The sequence below is a fragment of the Mustelus asterias genome, chromosome 8 (genome assembly GCF_964213995.1).
Source record: "Mustelus asterias chromosome 8, sMusAst1.hap1.1, whole genome shotgun sequence".
NCBI classification, from domain to species: domain Eukaryota; kingdom Metazoa; phylum Chordata; class Chondrichthyes; order Carcharhiniformes; family Triakidae; genus Mustelus; species Mustelus asterias.
In genome coordinates, this window is record NC_135808.1 from 118845248 (window position 1) to 118863886 (window position 18639).

General features: G+C 41.6%; 1 protein-coding gene across 4 annotated transcripts in view; it reads right to left on the reverse strand.

Annotated features, from left to right (window-relative positions):
• hccsb (holocytochrome c synthase b) overlaps window positions 1-18639 on the reverse strand; it is an 85248-nt gene that overhangs the window by 2042 nt on the left and 64567 nt on the right. For 3 of the 4 annotated variants that reach the window (XM_078218818.1, XM_078218819.1, XM_078218820.1), the window contains exons 8-12: window positions 15870-16009; window positions 15009-15163; window positions 13636-13784; window positions 11412-11531; window positions 4218-4304 (exon numbers count right to left, since the gene is read on the reverse strand). In XM_078218818.1, the coding sequence (XP_078074944.1) occupies window positions 4218-4304; window positions 11412-11531; window positions 13636-13784; window positions 15009-15163; window positions 15870-16009 (651 nt within the window). Of the gene's footprint in view, window positions 1-4217; window positions 4305-11411; window positions 11532-13635; window positions 13785-15008; window positions 15164-15869; window positions 16010-17532; window positions 18048-18639 lie in introns of those variants that run through there. The other variant, XM_078218821.1, reaches the window with a different exon arrangement.

Below are 18639 nucleotides of genomic sequence, written 5' to 3' on the forward strand. Positions count from 1 at the left end.
ACTGCTACCAACTGAGCCAAGACTGACATACAAGAGCTTAATTCATTTAGTTTGTAATTTTTTGATCATTTGTACTTACACCAACGTGTTCAGGATCATTTCCAAACATTCAAGTTGCTCTGATGTTTGCTCCTGCTCCTTGTAGTTCTCTCCCTCTACAATGTACTGACAACAAGTTACTCGCCTGTTCTGATTTGCCAACTTCTACTCAGCCTCTCTAAATTTTCCCTTCTCTTAACTACTCATCCTCTGTGATGTGTCAACCACTGATCTACTCAATCTCTTTGGGTGCACCTTTCACTGAACTATTCACCCTCTGTGCTAAGCTCCAATCTGCTAGTCTATGATCTGTTCCCAGTTTCTCTTGATTTACTCAGCCAAAGTTTGAAAGTCATGTTTTCTGGTCAGGCCCAACAAGCATCATATCCCACATGAAATAAATTTAAAACTGTTTAAGCTACCTTTTTGCTTATTTAAAAAGTGGACCTTGCTCCAAAAGAGGGCGGCCACAGGTCACCTGATTCACAAGTTGGCTACAATTTTTGGAAATTTCCAACACCTGTTACAGGGCAACCCTCATCATTGCGGAAGCTTACATCTCACATTGAGGGGACACATGATAATCAATGAAAGCAGGGACCAACAGATGATCTGTCTCCTTGGCCTGGTCCTATAACAAAGGGAGAACAATCGAAACTCATTTCTCCAGAGTGGCTAAATGCCATCACAGCCAGAATTTTAGGCTGGCCAACATCCTGCATCAGATCAAAGCCTGTTCAGAGTCTGTTTCCCTCGAAGACTCTTACACCTCCTGCGCGAGCAGACCAAGTCTCTGTATACCAAACGCATCTCACCTAGTCACCATCACCTTTAAAGAAATTCTGCAAATCCTGCTTTGGTTCGCTGAACCTGCCTGAACTATAGTTCCTTTGTGAAGGAGCCCTCACTGGACTCTTGACTTTCTAGACTCTTACGGTGCTTCTTTTTTCAAGTTATTCATTATTGTTAAAAACTTCTCTCTCCTATCTTCTTATTGCATGCGCATGAAGTTGCAACCACTCGCTGGGTCTGAATGTGAGAATAAACTATACTTTTGATTTAACCTGATGAGAGAGTTTGCTGTGAATCACCTCTCAGGTTTGGGGGAAAAAGACCCCGGGCTATTTCAAACATTAGAACATTCCTTCTCACAAATAGACAGCAAGAAAATGAAGGTGGTCAAGTTTTCCCTCCTTCCTCTGTGCGTAACAGAAGCAATAGTTGCAAATGTAATCAGTGTTGCTTTACTTGCTCACATCCTAATATTTCTCACATATATCTCTTGTTTAGCTAGTTTCTCCTGCCAAAATTACACAAGTCTGTGGTTTGGAAAGGAATCTTCAATTTCTCTCTTTCATGTCGCTTTTGCCATGATATCATCATGGGGCAGGGAGGAGGAACAGGCCCCAAGAACTATCACAGCCAGTATGGGGACTGAACCCGCTTCTGTGATGTAATTAAGCACCATGCGCTAGCTAGCTATGCTAGCCAAATGTCACTGGTGGATTTCATAAATTACCAGGAGAAAAGCAGCACTAAGAAAGCTTTTACAAAGTACCAAACCTGTGAAATTGGAGTCGGGAAACAAAATGCCTCAAATAGAAAATGTGTCAGGGTTTAGAGCATCATAGTTTAGATACCACTTCTCATTCACTTATGTCACCTTTTGATGCTAGAATTGTTATTTTTTTGACATCTGATGAAATTAAGCCACAGTTTGATTCAATGCTTTAACAATCGTATGGTAAATCAACACGAGATTAATTTTAAACAGCATCCACTGATCAGGGTAAGATAGTCATTTCGATAAATGGCCCAGATGTTGCTTTCAGCAGTGAAGGTACGACACTCATCGCTGAGCTCAAAGAAAGCTGCCCACAAAAATCTAGCTGTCTCTATGCCATGAATTTCCCCTTTCCGATGTTAACTTGAATCAAGCAACAAGTCACGGGGATCTCTTGGCAACTTGCAACACTGGTAGGCAGTGGTTCACCTTGAATAATTCTCACAGATAGAAAACCAGGGCAGTTAAAATGGACAGGGTACCCTTTACTTTTAATATCATTCCACAGAGAGCAAAACATAAACATTATAATGAAGAAATCTGACAGGGTGAGAGGGGCTGTTCGACAATAATTATGAGCCTGGTACATTGTTAAAACCCATTCAGCAAGACAAATTTTTCAAGGGCTTTTAGTGAAATTAATAGTATAAAAGTGGAAGTTCCCATCAGTTCATTTAATTTTAATTGATTGCAGTCTGCGGGGAGTTTGACAGTGCAACCTATGCAGTGCAACCTATGCAGAAGCTTAGAATCTCAGACAGGATTTCCACGATTACCTGGTCATGTGAGGACTCCAAAAGTTGCTGTAATTTTCCAAGAAATGAAAGTGAACATTGATAGTTTTCCCATCATTACTACCATAAAATTTGGACCGATACAATTAACACATCTTTCAATGCCATTAGAATCATAGAAACCCTACAGTACAGAAAGAGGCCATTCAGCCCATCAGTTCTGCACCAACCACAATCCCACCCAGGCCCTTCCCCATGTCCCGACATATTTTACCCACTAATCTCTCTAACCTACACATCTCAGGACTCTAAGGGGCAATTTTTTTTAGCATGGCCAATCAACCTAACTCGCACATCTTTGGACTGTGGGAGGAAACCGGAGCACCCAGAGGAAACCCACGCAGACATGGGGAGAATGTGCAAACTCCACACAGTGACCCAAGCCGGGAATCGAACTCTGGTCCCTGGAGCTGTGAAGCAGCAGTGCTAACCACTGTGCCACCATGCCGCCCCATTATAATGCCATATTCAGCAATCATAGGTGATGGAGAAACAGTCAGCTTGACACCATTCTCTACAATTCCGTTCTTAAACCCCCTCTCCCCATCAACTTCTCCTGGTAAAAAGTTTCTCAAAGCCAGATCTTCAGCCAAATTTTTGTTCACTTCCCTAATCTATCCTTCCATAGTTCAGTATCCAATTCCCTGGCTTCATTTGTGAAGTGCCTTGGGAGTTTCAATGTTAAAATACTGGTGTGATTTTCATTTTTTTTTTTTTTAAATGATTTGCAAGTAAAATGATAATGCAAACTTGTACGAGATTAACTATATATGCAAACATTTTTGTAAGTAACATGTGAATAACAGGAGTGACATATATTTATCGTGAGCAGTTTTGTGAATAGGTTTTGAAGTAACCATGCCCAGTGCAGTACATTCCAAACTCCAGTAGATGCCAGTCACTGCATATTGAAAAGAAGAATTAAGGCAGAAAATCAACTGTACAAGTATATCTCGTGGTGATTCCCTGACTTTCAGTTCATTCACATTTAATACAAAGCAATTAAATTAGATTGTTGATTGTTCTATGGTCATTCTTGCCCCAAAGAATGGGAAAGCAGTGGCTTATGTATACAATTCGCTCACCCTCAAAGGGAATTCTTAACCTCAACAGTCTAATCAAATGAAGGTACCATAGGCAGATTAAAAGGTTAACAGCCAGATCGACAGTATCACTGGTGAGGACCAGGGATAGCATTAAGAGTATAATTGGCAGTGCAATTAGGCTGGAGTCGAGGAAATGCACTCTGAATGAGACTGGAGCACAGCAGAATTTCAAACAGCTAGTTACCAAGTTCTCTTGCATGCCTTTCTATTTCTATGATTCTCTTCTACCCACCGACGCCACACACCCCCCCAAGATGGTCTTATTTCTCCCAAAAACACCACTGCACAATTTATTTACATCCTCAAAAATATCATGCAGCCTATGACTATTGGGTGGCACAGTGGTTAGCATGCTGCCTCACAGCGCCAGGGACCGGGGTTCGATTCCCGGCTTGGGTCACTATGCGGAGTCTGCATGTTCTCCCGGTGTCTGCGTGGGTTTTCTCCGGGTGCTCCGGTTTCCTCCCACAATCCGAAAGACGTGCTAGTTAGGTGCATTAGCTATGCAAAGTTCTCTCTGTGTACCCGAAGAGGTGCCGGAGTGTGGCGTCTAGGGGATTTTCACAGTAATTTCATTGCAGTGTTAATGCAAGTCTACTTGTGATAATAATAAATAAACTTTAAAAAAGTATTTGACACACTTTTTAAAAATGTGTCCAATTCTGACATAATCTAACTACATTAAGTAATGCCATGAAATAGATCATTACATACCCCATTAAAGAACGAAGCCGAGCTCTCGGTGAATATTCCTTTGCTTTTCCCCCAAAGCGGAGTAATGAAGGCCCACACGGGCATTCTCTAAAACACCAAAAACAATTCAAATATGTTTTAATTTAACTAAATTGATATTAAAGCCCAATATGGCTCTTACAGCTTTATTCCACAGATTGAATATGCAGAATATTATTTGGCAGTGTGACTGAATTCATGTTTTGTGAACCTTAAGTTTTATCAGAAATTTAGGATTTCACGTTAACTAAATTACGATTCTGAGAAAAAAAACACCTGTAGGAGACAAAGATTGAAAGTGTCATCAACAGTGCTATCAAGTGGCATTTACTCAGCAATAACCTACTCACTGCTGCTCTCTCCGTACTCAACTCCTGACCTCAATACAACATCCATACACAAGAGTTGAATTCCAGCAGTGAACCAAAAGCAACTGTCCTTGACATCAAGGAGCCCTAGAAAAACTGGAGTCAGTGGGAATCGAGGGGAAACTCTCCATACTTAGCACAAAGGAAGATGGTTGTGGTTGTTGGAGGTCAATCATCTCAGCTCCAGGACAACGTCACAGGAGTTCCTCAGGGTAGTGTCCTAGGCTCAAAGATCTTTAGCTGCTTCATTAATGACCTTCCTTCCATCTCAAGATCAGAAGAGGGAATGTTTGCTGATTATTGCACAATGTTCAGCACCATTTGCAAATACTCCACAGATACTGAAGCAGTTCATGTCCAGGTATGCTGCATTTGGATAATATCCAGGCCCGAGCTGAAAAGTGGCAAACAACATTCATGCCACCTCAGTGCCAGGCAATGACCATCTCCAACAAGAGAACATCCAACTATTTCCTTTTGACATTCAATGGCATTACTATCGCTGAATTCCCCATTATCAACATCATGGGGGTCACCATTGACCAGAAACTGAACTAGCCATATAAATACTGTGGCGAGAAGAGCAGGCCAGAGACTGGAAGTTCTGTGGAGAGTAACTCACCTCCTGTCTCACCAAAGCCTGTCCACAAGACACAAGTCAGGAGTGTAATAGAACACTTGCCACTTGCCTGGATGAGTGCAGCTCCAACAACACAAGAAATTTGACAGTATCCAGGATAAAGGAGCTTGCTTGATTGGCACCCTCTTGCCCAACTTCAACATCCACTCTCTCCACTACTGACACACAGTCTGTACCATCTACAAGATGCACTGCAGCAACTGACCATGGCTCCTTTGATAACACTTTCCAAACCTGTGCAAGTTCCCCTCTATGCTACATACCATCCTGACCTGGAACGATATCGCCATTCCTTCACTGTCAGTGGATCAAAATCTTGGAACTCCCTTCCTGGGTGCACCTACACCACATGAACTGCAGCAGCAGCTTACCACCATCTTCTCAAGGGCAAATGGAGATGAGCAATAAATGCTGGCCTAGCTAGCGATACCCACTTGCTATGAGAATATAATAAAACACCTCCCTTTAGCTTTCAATAGCATTACCATCGCTGAACTAACAGGACTAGCCACATAAATATTGTGGCTGCAAAGGCAAGTCAGAATTCTCAGTAAGTAACTCACCTGTTGACTTCCCAAGGTCAGTCCACCATCTACAAGGCACAAGTGAGGAGTTGATGGAACACTCTCCACTTGCCTGGATGACTGAAGTTCAAGAAGCTTGACACCACCCAGGACAAAGCAACCCCCTTCATTGGTACCCAATCCACTACACTGACATTCACTCCCTCCATCACTGACACACAGTGGCAGCAGTGTGTGCTATCTGCAAGATGCACTGCTGCAACTCACTGATACTTCTTCCAAATGCACAATTTCTGCCACCTTGATGAATAAGGACAGTCACCACCTGCAAGTTTCCCTCCAAATCAAGATGCCATCCTGACTTGGAAATCTTCAGTGTCACTGGACCACAAGTCCTGGACCTCCGACCTGTGGGTCCACCTACACCACAAAGCCTGCAGTGGTTCAAGGCAGCCCCCAGTCACCTTCTCAAGGACAATTCTAGATGCGCAATAAATATTGGCTTTAGCAACAATTTCGTAATAACACAAAAATTGTACTGATATTTGATCCTATAGGATTTTAAATAAATCAAACATAATACAGGGAATTCCCTTATTAATATTTTTATAAATAAAAGATGGCTAGAATTATTAAAAACCACAAATGATAACGCAAACATGAATAGTCCCTGAGGGGCAATCTCTAGGAGTCCAACTCTATTAACAAACTCATTTTCATTTTCCTGTAACAGACAGGTTTTTGCACATTTTGGTTTAACATTCTGCAATTGGAAATAGAAAATGCTGGAAATACTCAGGTCTTGCAGCAGAAACAGAATTAATGTTTCAAGCTGGTGAACTGTTGAATCTTGACAAAAGCTCATAGACCTGCAACTTTAACTTTCTCGCTTCATTTTGCTGAAGGAGGCCATTTGGCCCATCGTGTCTGTTCCCGCGCTCCAAACGAGCTTAATGACTCAGTGCCATTCCCCTGCCTGTTCCCTGTATCCTTGCCATTGTTTCTATTCAAATAATCATCTGATGCCCTGTTGAATGCCTCGACTGAACCTGCCTCCACCACATTTTCAGCAGTGCATTCCAAATTCCAACCACGTGAGAAAAAGTTTTTTTTCCCCCCCACATTAATATTTGCTTCTTTTGCAGATCACTTTAAATCTGTGCTGTTTCTTCCTCGATTTGCAGAGTGCTTATTCCAGTATTTTCTGTTTTTATCTCCGATCTCCACCATCAGCAGCCTCCCATGAATGACAGAGAATCTGGTGAACTGGCGCGGCAACAATAATCTTCCCCTCAATGTCAACAAAATGAAGGAGATTGTCATCGACTTCAGGAAGCGTAAAGGAGAACATGCCCCTGTCTACGTTAATGGAGAAGTAGTAGAAAGTAGTCGAAAGCTTCAAGCTTTTAGGTGTCCAGATCACCAACAACCTGTCCTGGTCCCCCATGCCGACACTATAGTTAAGAAAGCCCCACCAACGCCTCTACTTTCTCAGAAGACGAAGGAAGTTTGGCATGTCAGCTACGACTCTCACCAATGTTTACAGATGCACCATAGAAAGCATTCTTTCTGGTTGTATCATAGCTTGGTATGGCTCCTGCTCTGCCCAAGAACGCAAGGAACTACGAAAGGTTGTGAATGTAGCCCAATCCATCACGCAAACCAGCCTTCCATCCATTGACTCTGTCTACACTTCCCACTGCCTCGGCAAAACAGCCAGCATAATTAAGGACCCCACGCACCCAGGACATTCTCTCTTCTACCTTCTTCTGTCGGGAAAAAGATACTAAAGTCTGAGGTCACATACCAACTGACTCAAGAACAGCTTCTTCCCTGCTGCTGTCAGACTTTTGAATGGACCCATCTTGTACTCAGTTGATCTTTGTCTACACCCTAGTTATAACTATAACACTATATTGTGCACTCCTTCGTTTCCTTTTCTATGAAGGTATGCTTTGTCTGTATAATGTGCAAGAAACAATTCTTTTTACTGTATACCAATACATGTGACATTAATAAATGAAATCAAAATTTACTCTTAAATATTTAGCTATTTAATCTAAGAAACCATGCATCATACTAACTACAAAATAATCCAAGTTATGAAAGCACTTATTTATAAATATTATAAACAAGATTCAGCGACGAAAATCCAATTTAACATACAATTATGTACCTTAGATCAAATGTGCCATGTTAAGTGAATAAATGGAAATGAACTTGATATTGGGATATTATCTCTTGGTCTAGAATGATTTATATCATATTGACTACATGTGAAAAAATCTGCATACACTGGCTGTTATGCCTGTCCAAACCCATTATGTTTCCAAGTTGCTGATTACATTGTAATAGATGTGCACAATCGTTACAAGCGAGAGGTTAAACGAGCGATCAACATGGCAAATGAAACAATGTGGGAAGTGTCAAGTTATCGACTTTAATAGGAAAAATAGAAAAGCAGAGTTCTGATAAAAAGTCACAGACCTGAAACGTTTTTGTTTTTCTCTCTCTACAGAGGCTGCCAGATCTGTTTGTTTCTTGCATTGTGTGTGTTTATTTTAGAGAAAAGAATATCTTTCACATAGTGCAAAACTTGGAAATATTGGTATTGAGGGGGACCTGGGTGTCCTTGTCCATGAATCACAAGAAGTTAGTATGCGGATACAAGCATGCAATTAGGGAAGCAACAGGTATGATGTACTCCTTTCCCTTTGTAATAAAGGTTGTGAGTGAAGAATTAAGGATTGGCCAATAGACAGACCCAAGGATTGGCCAATAGACAGGAATAACAGGGCATTTTCATAACTAGCAGGATATTGCAAAGATCAATATTTGGGCCTCAATTATTTACAATCTATATCAAAGATTTACATGAGGGGGACTGAATGCAGCATATCCAAGTTTGCTGACATACAAAGGTGGGAAAGTTAATTGTGAGGAGAACAGAAAGAGGCTTCAGATGGATATAGACAGATTGGGCGAGTGGAAAAGAATATGGCAGATATGGTAAAGTGTGAAATTAAGTAAGTTTTAGTACAATCATACAAGACATTGGTGGCACCACACCTAGGAGCACTGTGTACAATTTTGGTCTCCTTACCCAAGGAAATACATCCTTACTTTTATACTCTATTCCTTCAGCTATAAATGCCAAAATTCCATGTCCTTTCCTTATTACCTGCTGTACCTGCATACCAGCTTTCTGCGACTCGTGCACGAGGACACCCAGATCCCTTTGTATCAAAGCACACCAAAGTCTCACTCCATTTAGGTAATAAGTTGCCTTTCCATCTTTCTGACCAAAATGGATAACCTCACACTTATCCACGTTAAACTCCATCTGCCACATTTTGGCCCACTCACCTAACCTATCTATACCCACTTGTAAATTTCTTATTTCCTCATTGCAACTTACTATCCCACCTATTTTAGTTTCAGCTGCAAATTTGTTGATAGTACCTTCTATCCCTGCAGCCAAGTCATTAATATAACTTGTAAATAGTTGGGGCCCTGAGGTTAGAATCCTGTGACACCCCACGAGTTACATATTGCCAACCAGAAGTTGGCCATTTATCCCGACTGTCTTTTGTCAGTTAGCTAGTCTTCTAGCCAAGCTAATAAATTACCCCTAACCCCATATGATCTAACCTTGTGTATGGCACCTTATCAAACACCTTCCTGAAGTCCAGATATACTACATCTGCAAGATCCCCATTATCCACTTTGCTTGTTACATCTTTGAAGAATTCTAGCAAATTAGTCAAACTCGATTCACCCTTCATAAAACCATGCTGACTCTGATGGATTGTGTTTGATCTTCCAAATGTCCTGTTATTACTTCCTTAAAAATGGATTCTAACAATTTCCCAACAACAGGTGTTAAACCAACTGGTCTCCAGTTTCCTACTTTGTCTCTCCCTCCCTTTTTGAATAAGCATTACATTAGCATTTTTCCAATCCACTGGAACCTTTCTGCATCCAGGCAGCTTTGGATTATAACCAATGAATCCACTATCTCCATTGCCACTGCTATTAATACCCAAGGATGAAGGCCATCAGGCTCTGGGGACTTGTCTGCCTTCAATCCTAATAGTTTGTGGAGTGCTGTTTCATTACTAATGATTCCTTCCTTTCTCATTACCTATGCATTACCTGTTACTATTAGGATGGTACAAGTGTCCACCACCGTAAAAACAGAGACAAAATATTAATTTAGTGTCTCTGTCATTTCTGTATTCCTCACTATTAACTCCCCAGACTCATCCTCCAAGTGAACCAACATTCACTAACTACTCTCTTCCCTTTTACATACTTAGAAGCTTTTGTTATGTTTTAATATTTTGTGCTAGTTTTTTTTCATAATTTACCTTTGCTCTTTATTACTTTTTTTAGTAAGCCTTTGTTGATACTTTAAAGTTTCCCAATCTTCCAGCCTTGCCACTGACCTTTGCAATATGGTATGCCTTAATTTTTATCTTTATGTTGTCCTTAACTTCCTTGCTTAGCCATGGATGTTTTTCCTCTTTCTTACAATCGTGCCAACCAGAAAAAGACACATTTATCCCGTCAACATGGAAGCTAGCAGACTCAAGGTGGAGATAATCGGAACATCTGTCGGGCCTTCATGATCCAATTCATTGATGGAATAGCATGGTTAAGGATTAATGACGGTCATGAAATATTGCAGTGAAAGCAGGAGGACAAGAACTATGGATTACTGAGAAATTCTTTGGGTGACTGAGCTTTTCTCCCTTGCACATGCTGGAATAAAAAAATCTGCGCTTGTTTGAAGTTCTCGGACTGGAGTGTGGTCATTTTACCACAATAATGGGGATTCTAAACATGAAGTTACAGTCTGAAAGAAGCGACTAACCATTTAGAAGCAAGATAGGGAAGTAACAAAATGGAATGGTCGACCATTGGGGGCTGTGGATGCTTAATCATTGAGATACATTTTTGGGTAGTCAGAGAATTAAGAGCTATGGGGGACAGTGCAGGAAAGTGGAATTGAGGTAGAAGATAGATCAGCATTTTATTGAATGGTGTAGTACAGTCAAAGGGCCAAATCACCTTCACCAACTCCTATCTATGCGCGTAAACAGGCAATTCACTAATCTAGCTTCCACTGTACTACCATTAATGTCACTAATCCCTTGCCCACAAAATAAAATCCATAGCATTTCCTTGTTCTGATGCTTCAAATGAAAAAAAAATCAGTCTTACTAAAGGCAAGTGGAAATAACTAACAGAATTGATATGTGGGGATGCCAGCGTTGGACTGGGGTGGGCACGATAAGAAGTCTCACAACACCCAGGTTAAAATCAACAGGTTTATTTGGAATCACGAGCTTTCGGAGCCCTGCTCCTTCATCAGGAAGGAGCAGGGCTCCGAAAGCTCGTGATTCCAAATAAACCTGTTGGACTTTAACCTGGTGTTGTTAGAATTGATATGAACTTTCAGAACCAAAGAGACTGTAAACCCTCTAAGATTGTGTATATTTAGCCTTCCCAGTGTTCATTTTAATTAAGTGAAAAAGTAATGCAATGCATTAGAACCTGATGCACTGCAATGTCAATTTCATTGCACCAACAACAAACAGCTTCCACCTTGCTGATCAATTATTATGGACTCTGAACTTACTTGGCATGGAGTGCTTCCCACTTGAGTATTTCATGCCAGGCCTGTTCATTGTTCTGATTATGGATCTTAATAATGTTTGACATATCATTAGCTGTAATATCTTCATTCTGCCAGCGCCACCTGTAAAATAATTACAACATAGAATACGACTTTAAACCAAAGCTTTCTCACTGTTCAAATAATCAATCTACTTGAGCAAAACACACAATTATACTGAATGAAATGAATGTTGAGACACAGAATATAAAGTCGTGACCCTTTTCATATTCAACATTACAACAACCAGAATATAGTATTCCATCACTGATGAATACTAGGCACTCGGTACCCGAATTATTTAATCTGAATTACACATTGATATTTAAGATGCTTTAGCAATACAAAACCCATGCTGGATCAGTGGTGAGACATGTATTTACAACATAAATGTGATGTGACCCCAGTCAGTTCTTCACATCCTCACCCCCATGCGAAGTAACTGGAGTGCAGTCAGGAACAGGAATCTTGTTGGTTATCCCATATTGTGTCAGTTCTAATCATTCCAGCTGCATTCCCTTCCTTTACATTATTCAAAGAAACTACAAATGTATTTTTTTCCAATTACTGAGGGAGGCGGAGAGATTCTGACGGTAGAAAGAATCAGAAATTAACCTGCAAGCATCAGATGGCGAGGTAACATTCCTATGCTTAGTCAACGGCTGATAATAGTAATGGAATCTGATACTCAAGCTCTGTAACAATTCCCTCCAAAGGAACATAGGAAGAGGACCTTCGGTCCTTTGAGCCTGCTTCCGCTCACACCTGTGGGGAGGCAGTGATGTGGTGGTATTGTCACTGGACCAGTATTGGAGAATCCCATGGCAATGGGGCCAGGGTTTGAATCTCACCAATGCAGATGGAGAAATTTGAATACAATAAAAAACCTAGAATTAGTAGACGATTGTCAAAAAAAACATCCTTTGGGGAAGCAAATCCATGTGTCTCCAGACCGCAACAATGTGGATTGATAGTTAAACGACTCAATTGAAGGGCAAGTAGGGATGGGTAATAAATGTTGGCAGGATGGGCTATAAATGCTAGCCCAGCCAACAGCACCAACATCCCATGAATGAATAAGAAAAATCTAGATGATCTACCTTGATGCCATTTTCCTCTGCTAGCCCCATATCCCTTTGTCATTATCCAGAAATGTATCAATCTCTGCTTTCAACACTCAATAACTGAACTTTGACAACCCTCAGGGGCAGAGAATTCTAAAGAATGAAGAAATTCCTCCTCATCTCATTCCCGAATTATCTGCCTCTTATTCTGAGCCCGTCTCCACGTTCTAGAATCTCCAGCCTGAGGAAACATCCCTTCCACATCTACCCTATCTGGCCCCTTAGAAATGTTGTTACTTTCAATGAGATCACCATGCATTCTTTTAAATTCTAGAGAATACAGATCCTATCTCCTCAATCTCTCCTCACAGGACAGCCACCCCAGGAATTAGTCTGGTGAACATCCACTGTATTCTCCATGGCAAATGTATCGTTCCTTAGACAAGGAGAGCAAATCTGTACACGATACTCAAGTGCAGCCTAGCCATGGCTCTAAACAATTGAAGGAAGACATCTCCTGCACTTAAATCCTTTTGCAATAGAGGCCAATATATCATTTGATTTCTTAACTGTTTGCGGCATGCTAACTTTCAGTGACTTATGAAGGATACCCAGGTCTCCAGGGACATGAACACTTCCCCATCTCTCACCATTTAAAAAATACTCTGCTCCTCGGTTCTTCCTATCAAAGTGGATAACCCCATACTTATCCACATTGTATGCCATCCATCATGTTCTTGCCCAATCCTTAAGCCTGCCCAAATCCCATTAAAGCCTCTTTGCATCATCCTTACAATACACATTCCCACCTAGTTTTGTGTCATCCACAAACTTGGAAATATTACATTTGGTCCCCACATCCAAATCAACAGCTGGGGCCCCAATTACTGATCCTTGCAGTACCCCAACCTGAGAATGACCCATTTATTCCAACTTTATTTTCCGTCCATTAACCAATCCTTAATCCATGCCAGTATATTACTGCCTATCCGATGTTTACTGACCTCCTTTGTGGGAATGTACCACATCCACCAGTTCCCCCTTTTCTATTCTGAAAGTAACATTCTCAAAAGACTCAAGTATTAATTAGTGTCTATGTAACAAAAAAATCTTTGTCTGCTTACCCTTTCCTTATCATTGCATTCCAAAACATCTGCTCTGAAGGATATACCCAATGCTTGTCTGAAAAAGTCCGAGGAATGGAAGACTCGTCTCTGGCTTTAGAAAGTGGATATGGTTGATTTGGTGATGGCTCCTGGTTAGCTGGTGGCATCTACAAAAGAAAGTGTTCGGGTTCTTATTCATACAATTATTAACTCCAACCCTCCCTCATGCACCCCCCTCCAAAGAATTATAAGATATGACACAAAAGGTAAATACAGCTCCCATTCAAAATAATTGATTTCACAACACTTAATCTAAACAAGGGGAAAAGTTTAAAACCACTTTGCACGATCACCGTTTTAATGCTAATTCCAACCGAAAATAAATTCATCTTCCCCAGAACAATTCTCCCCCAGTACAGGTAAGCTAAGCAGTCTACCTTCCCTGTAACATGCAGTAAGATTTCTATTACTTCATTTATAAGCAAAACATAGCAGAAATAATTAGAAGGTGCAACAATAATAATTTTATACATGTCATTATGCAACATCTCTTTCATATGCCTAGCAAGGTCAAGTTCCTTAGGTCTCAGCTTCAACTGCTCAACCTATAGAAGTAGGCCATAAAAGTTTAGGGCAGCACAGTGGCAAGCACTGCTGCCTCACAGCACCAGGGACCCAGGTTCAATTCTAACCTCGGGTGACTGTTTGTGTGGAGTTTGGACATTCTCCCCGTGTCTGCGTGGGTTTCCTCCAGGCACTCCGGTTTCCTCCACAGTCCAAAAATGTGCGGGTTAGGTTGATTGACTATGATAAATTGATCCTGAATATCAAGGGATTAGCAGGGTAAATATGTGGGGTTACAGGGATTGGGCCTGGCTGGGATTGTTGCTAGTGCAAGCCTGATGGGCCGAATGGCCTCCTTCTGCACTGTAAGGATTCTATGATTATCTATGAATCGGTCTATCAAGTCTACTCCATCATTCAATGAGATCATGACTGATCTGATGTGCAAATCCTCAACTCCACTTTCCTGCCCTATCCCCATAACCCTTGATTCCAACCAATCATAAGCATATGATAATTCAAGAAAACCAACATAGTACACTCAAAGTATCCACCTTACCTCACAAGGTCTGTAAAATGATTAGCAAGGCGCTTTCTGTCTCATGTTACTAAACACAATAAATATTGCGGAACCAGAATGTATTAAGTCATGAAGTAAAAATCAGGATGAGTCATTTGACATTATTTATGCTTTTTGACATGTTTGGATTTTCCCTCCATCTGTACCTCTACAGAAGGGTGACAATGAAACACAGTAATTTACAAGTGAAAAAAAAAGACATGGATGTTAGCATTTGGAAGACCAAGACAAATCCTGTCATACTGACCATATTACTGGGATCAATGTCATCTGTTTGTGATCTGTCAGCTGCTTTCATGGGACACTCCACGTATTCATATGCCCTCTCCTGATGTGCAGGAACAGGATAAGATACATTCTCTACTGAGGCAGCTGTTGCAGTTGCTTGATGCATTGGACAACCTGATAGAACACAGATTGTAAACAGAGCAAATAATTGTAATAATTCAGTGACTTTTAAATTATCTGTATCAATGCTATTTCACAGTGACAGCCTTGAAATTCTGTTGTGTGTTTGAGTATAATACCTAAAGTTCTTTGTTAGTTTGAAAGAGAAAACGACAAAGTAACAAAAGCAATAAACATTTGTACATTTATATTCACAGCGTAATGCCCAGACTAATGAGTTTAAAATACTTGTTCGTGCATAATGCTAATGTCACAGATGTCTGAAGCATCCATACTGTGAGAATATTACTAATTCTAATATACTAAGTAATGTATTAAATTAGTTGCCATTACTCCGAAGCAACTCAAAAAGTGAATCCAAGGTGCATCTTACACTTCACTATAATGATGAGAGCCTTTGCCTCCAAAATTTGCTTAAAACATGTTTGGATTTAAATTTAAAATTTACATCTTATAAAATTACACTTAGCACATCAGATGTCCAAGTTTCAAGTATCATTTCAAACATTGTACAAGTTCAAAGGTATCCCAATGCAGACTACTTTTTTATACAGTGTATTTACAAGCACTCATCACAGTGGATGACTTACTCCACTGTTTCCATTTATGCAAGAATTTCACAAGTTGTCTGCACAACACATCCGAAACTTCAGGTAAAAAAACAGCGGAATTCAGGCTCCAACAATTTAAAAATGCTTACCTTCCTTCTTGGCTTGATGCATAGGACATTCTGAAGGTGATGTTGCCTGTGGTGTAGCAGTAGCTGAAGCTGTTTGCACACTGTTTGGTAGCGTTGATGTGGAGACTCCCATTCTTGGAATGAATTCAGGCCTCGAGTACCTGTGGAATGAGAACACAAGCAACAATCCTACTGTAAGCTGAATGTCCTGCAGTATTATCAATGTTCAAAACATCAAAATATACCCAACACATGGCCTACAGTTAAAAACATACAAAGCGGACCATCCGATCATATATTAATTCAACGGAATAGGTAATTAAGAGAAAATCAAACTAATAAAATCCTTGCGATCATTTTTAGAACAATTTCCAACTTTAAACATGCGTGCAAGCAATTCATTTTTACTTAGATTGTAAAAACCCAGTTTCCATGATCTTAATAATTATCTCTTCCACAATCTCATCTAATAGTCAGTTAAATGGTCAGTCTTGTATGTCTCTAACCTGTTTCAAGGCTCTAGGTTCAAACTCCATTCTAGATTTGAGTGTGTAATCTCGATACTTACAGTGCAGAAGTGAGGGAATGCTGCACTATCCAAGGTGTCATTTTTTCCAAATGAGGCGCTAAATTGAGGCCTCATTTGTCCACTCAACTGGGCATGAAAAATTTGATGCAAGATCTTGAAGAGCAGGGTAGTTCTTTCAGTGTCTGAGCCAACATTTAACATAGAAAGCATCCTATTCAATTGTATCACAGCTTGATATGGCTCCTGCACTGACCAAGACTGCAAGAAACTACGAAGTGTTGCAAACATAGCGCAGTCCTTCATCAAACTAGCCTCCCATCCATTGACTCCGTCTACACTTCCCAATGCTTTGGGAAAGCAGCCAACAAAATCAAGGACCCCACACACCTCTGACATACTCTCTTCCACCTTCTTCCATCAGGAAAAAAGGTACAAAAGCCTGAAAACACGAACCAACAGACTCAAGAATATCATCTTCCCTGCTGTCATCAGACTTTTGAACGGTCCTATCATATATTTTACTGATTTCTCTCTTCACCTTAGCTGCAATCGCAACACTATATTCTGAATCCTACCTTTTTCCCCGCGGTACTTCCATGAACGGTACGTTTTCCCTGTGCAGCACACAAGAAACAACACTTTTCACTGTATCCCAGTACATGTGACAATAACTTAAATCAAACAAGGCTAGCAAATACAGATTAGCCAGTCAGTTATCACAGCACAAGATATAATTGTCATAGACAGTTCAGTGAGTTTCACCAGGCTGGTTCCTGGGATGGCAGAATCATCATATATGAGGAGAGATCAGGCCAACTGGGCCTGTATTCACTGGAATTTAGAAGAAATATATAAAATTCTGATAGGGAGGACAGGGTGGATGCAAGAATGTTGTTTCCTCTGGCTGATGGGGTCCAGAACAAGAGGTCACATTCTCAGGATACAGGAGTAGGCCATTTAAGATTGAGATTAAGAGAAACATCTTCACTTAGAGGGTGGTGGTCACTGAATATATTGAAGATGGAAATAGACCGATTTCCAGACTGGGGGAGGGGAGGACGGGGGGGAAGGGGCCTCAGGGCCTCCTTTCAACGAGGGAATGTGCGGGCCCTTCAGGTGGAGCCGGGGGAAAGGGGAGAGTATTCGGGATCTTACCTCCGGGAGCCGCTCCTGGAACTCTGGCTGCCTCTGTGCAGAAAGCCGGGAGGTCGGTCTCTCTCTCTCTCTGTGTGAGTGCCGCTGCGCCTCTCGCTGCTGAAGGTTAAGCCGGCCCGGCTCCCACAGTCCCCCACGCCGCCGATAGACCACTTTCCACCGACGTCATTTCCTGTAATCAGGACCCGCCCACTTCCGCTCTCGGGCCACGCCCAGTGCCTGGACACATGGTCTCAGCACCTGGTCCCTGTCACTCCACTGGGAAGCTGTGCTGCTGCTACCAGCCAATACACTTCAGGGCAATGGGGAAAGATGTCATGCTCAGATTCAGCTGCAGTAAAATCTTTGATATAGCGCCTTTCACCACCTCAGGGCGTCCCAAAGTACTTTACAGCTCACTTTTGTAGTTGGAAAGTGGGAAGCACAGCAGATCATGTTTTTGTGATGTTGGTCACTGGACAAATGTTGGCCAGGATACTGCAGGTCTTTCCCCACCTCTTTTTCAAAATAGTGCCACGGAATCTTTAACAGCCAACTGAAAGGGTGGATACGCCTCAAAGTTTCCTCTGAAAGACAGCACCTCCAACATTGCAACACTCTCCCTCTCTACTGCCCCCTCAGCATTAATTTTACAACAAAACAGAAAATACTGGAAAATCTCAGCGGGTCTGACGGACACCCGGTGCGGAGAGGGGAGGGTCGGGATGGCGACCTCCTCGTGAACCTGCTCCTGGGCCTGGCGAAACGCGCCATTTACCGGTCCAGGCTGCGGGCGATCGAGGGGGCCGTCCATCCTGTCTTCCCCTCTACCGCGGCGACGTTCGCGGCCAGGTGTCCCTGGAGAGGGAGCATGCGGTGTCCACGGGCACGGTTGACGCTTTCCGCGCCCGCTGGGCACCGCAGGGGTTGGGGTGCATTATTGACCCCAATAATCACATTTTAATTTGATGTTTTTAAGTTTCCTTTGTACTTTGATTTCTGTTCGGGCTGTTCCCCCTCCTTTTTGGGGAGCTGCCCCTTTTACTTTGTCCTGATTTAATCTGAGTTTGTTTACTTGGTTTGGTTTGACCTAAAAAGAGGACAGCATCTGTGGATATCCGACTCGAA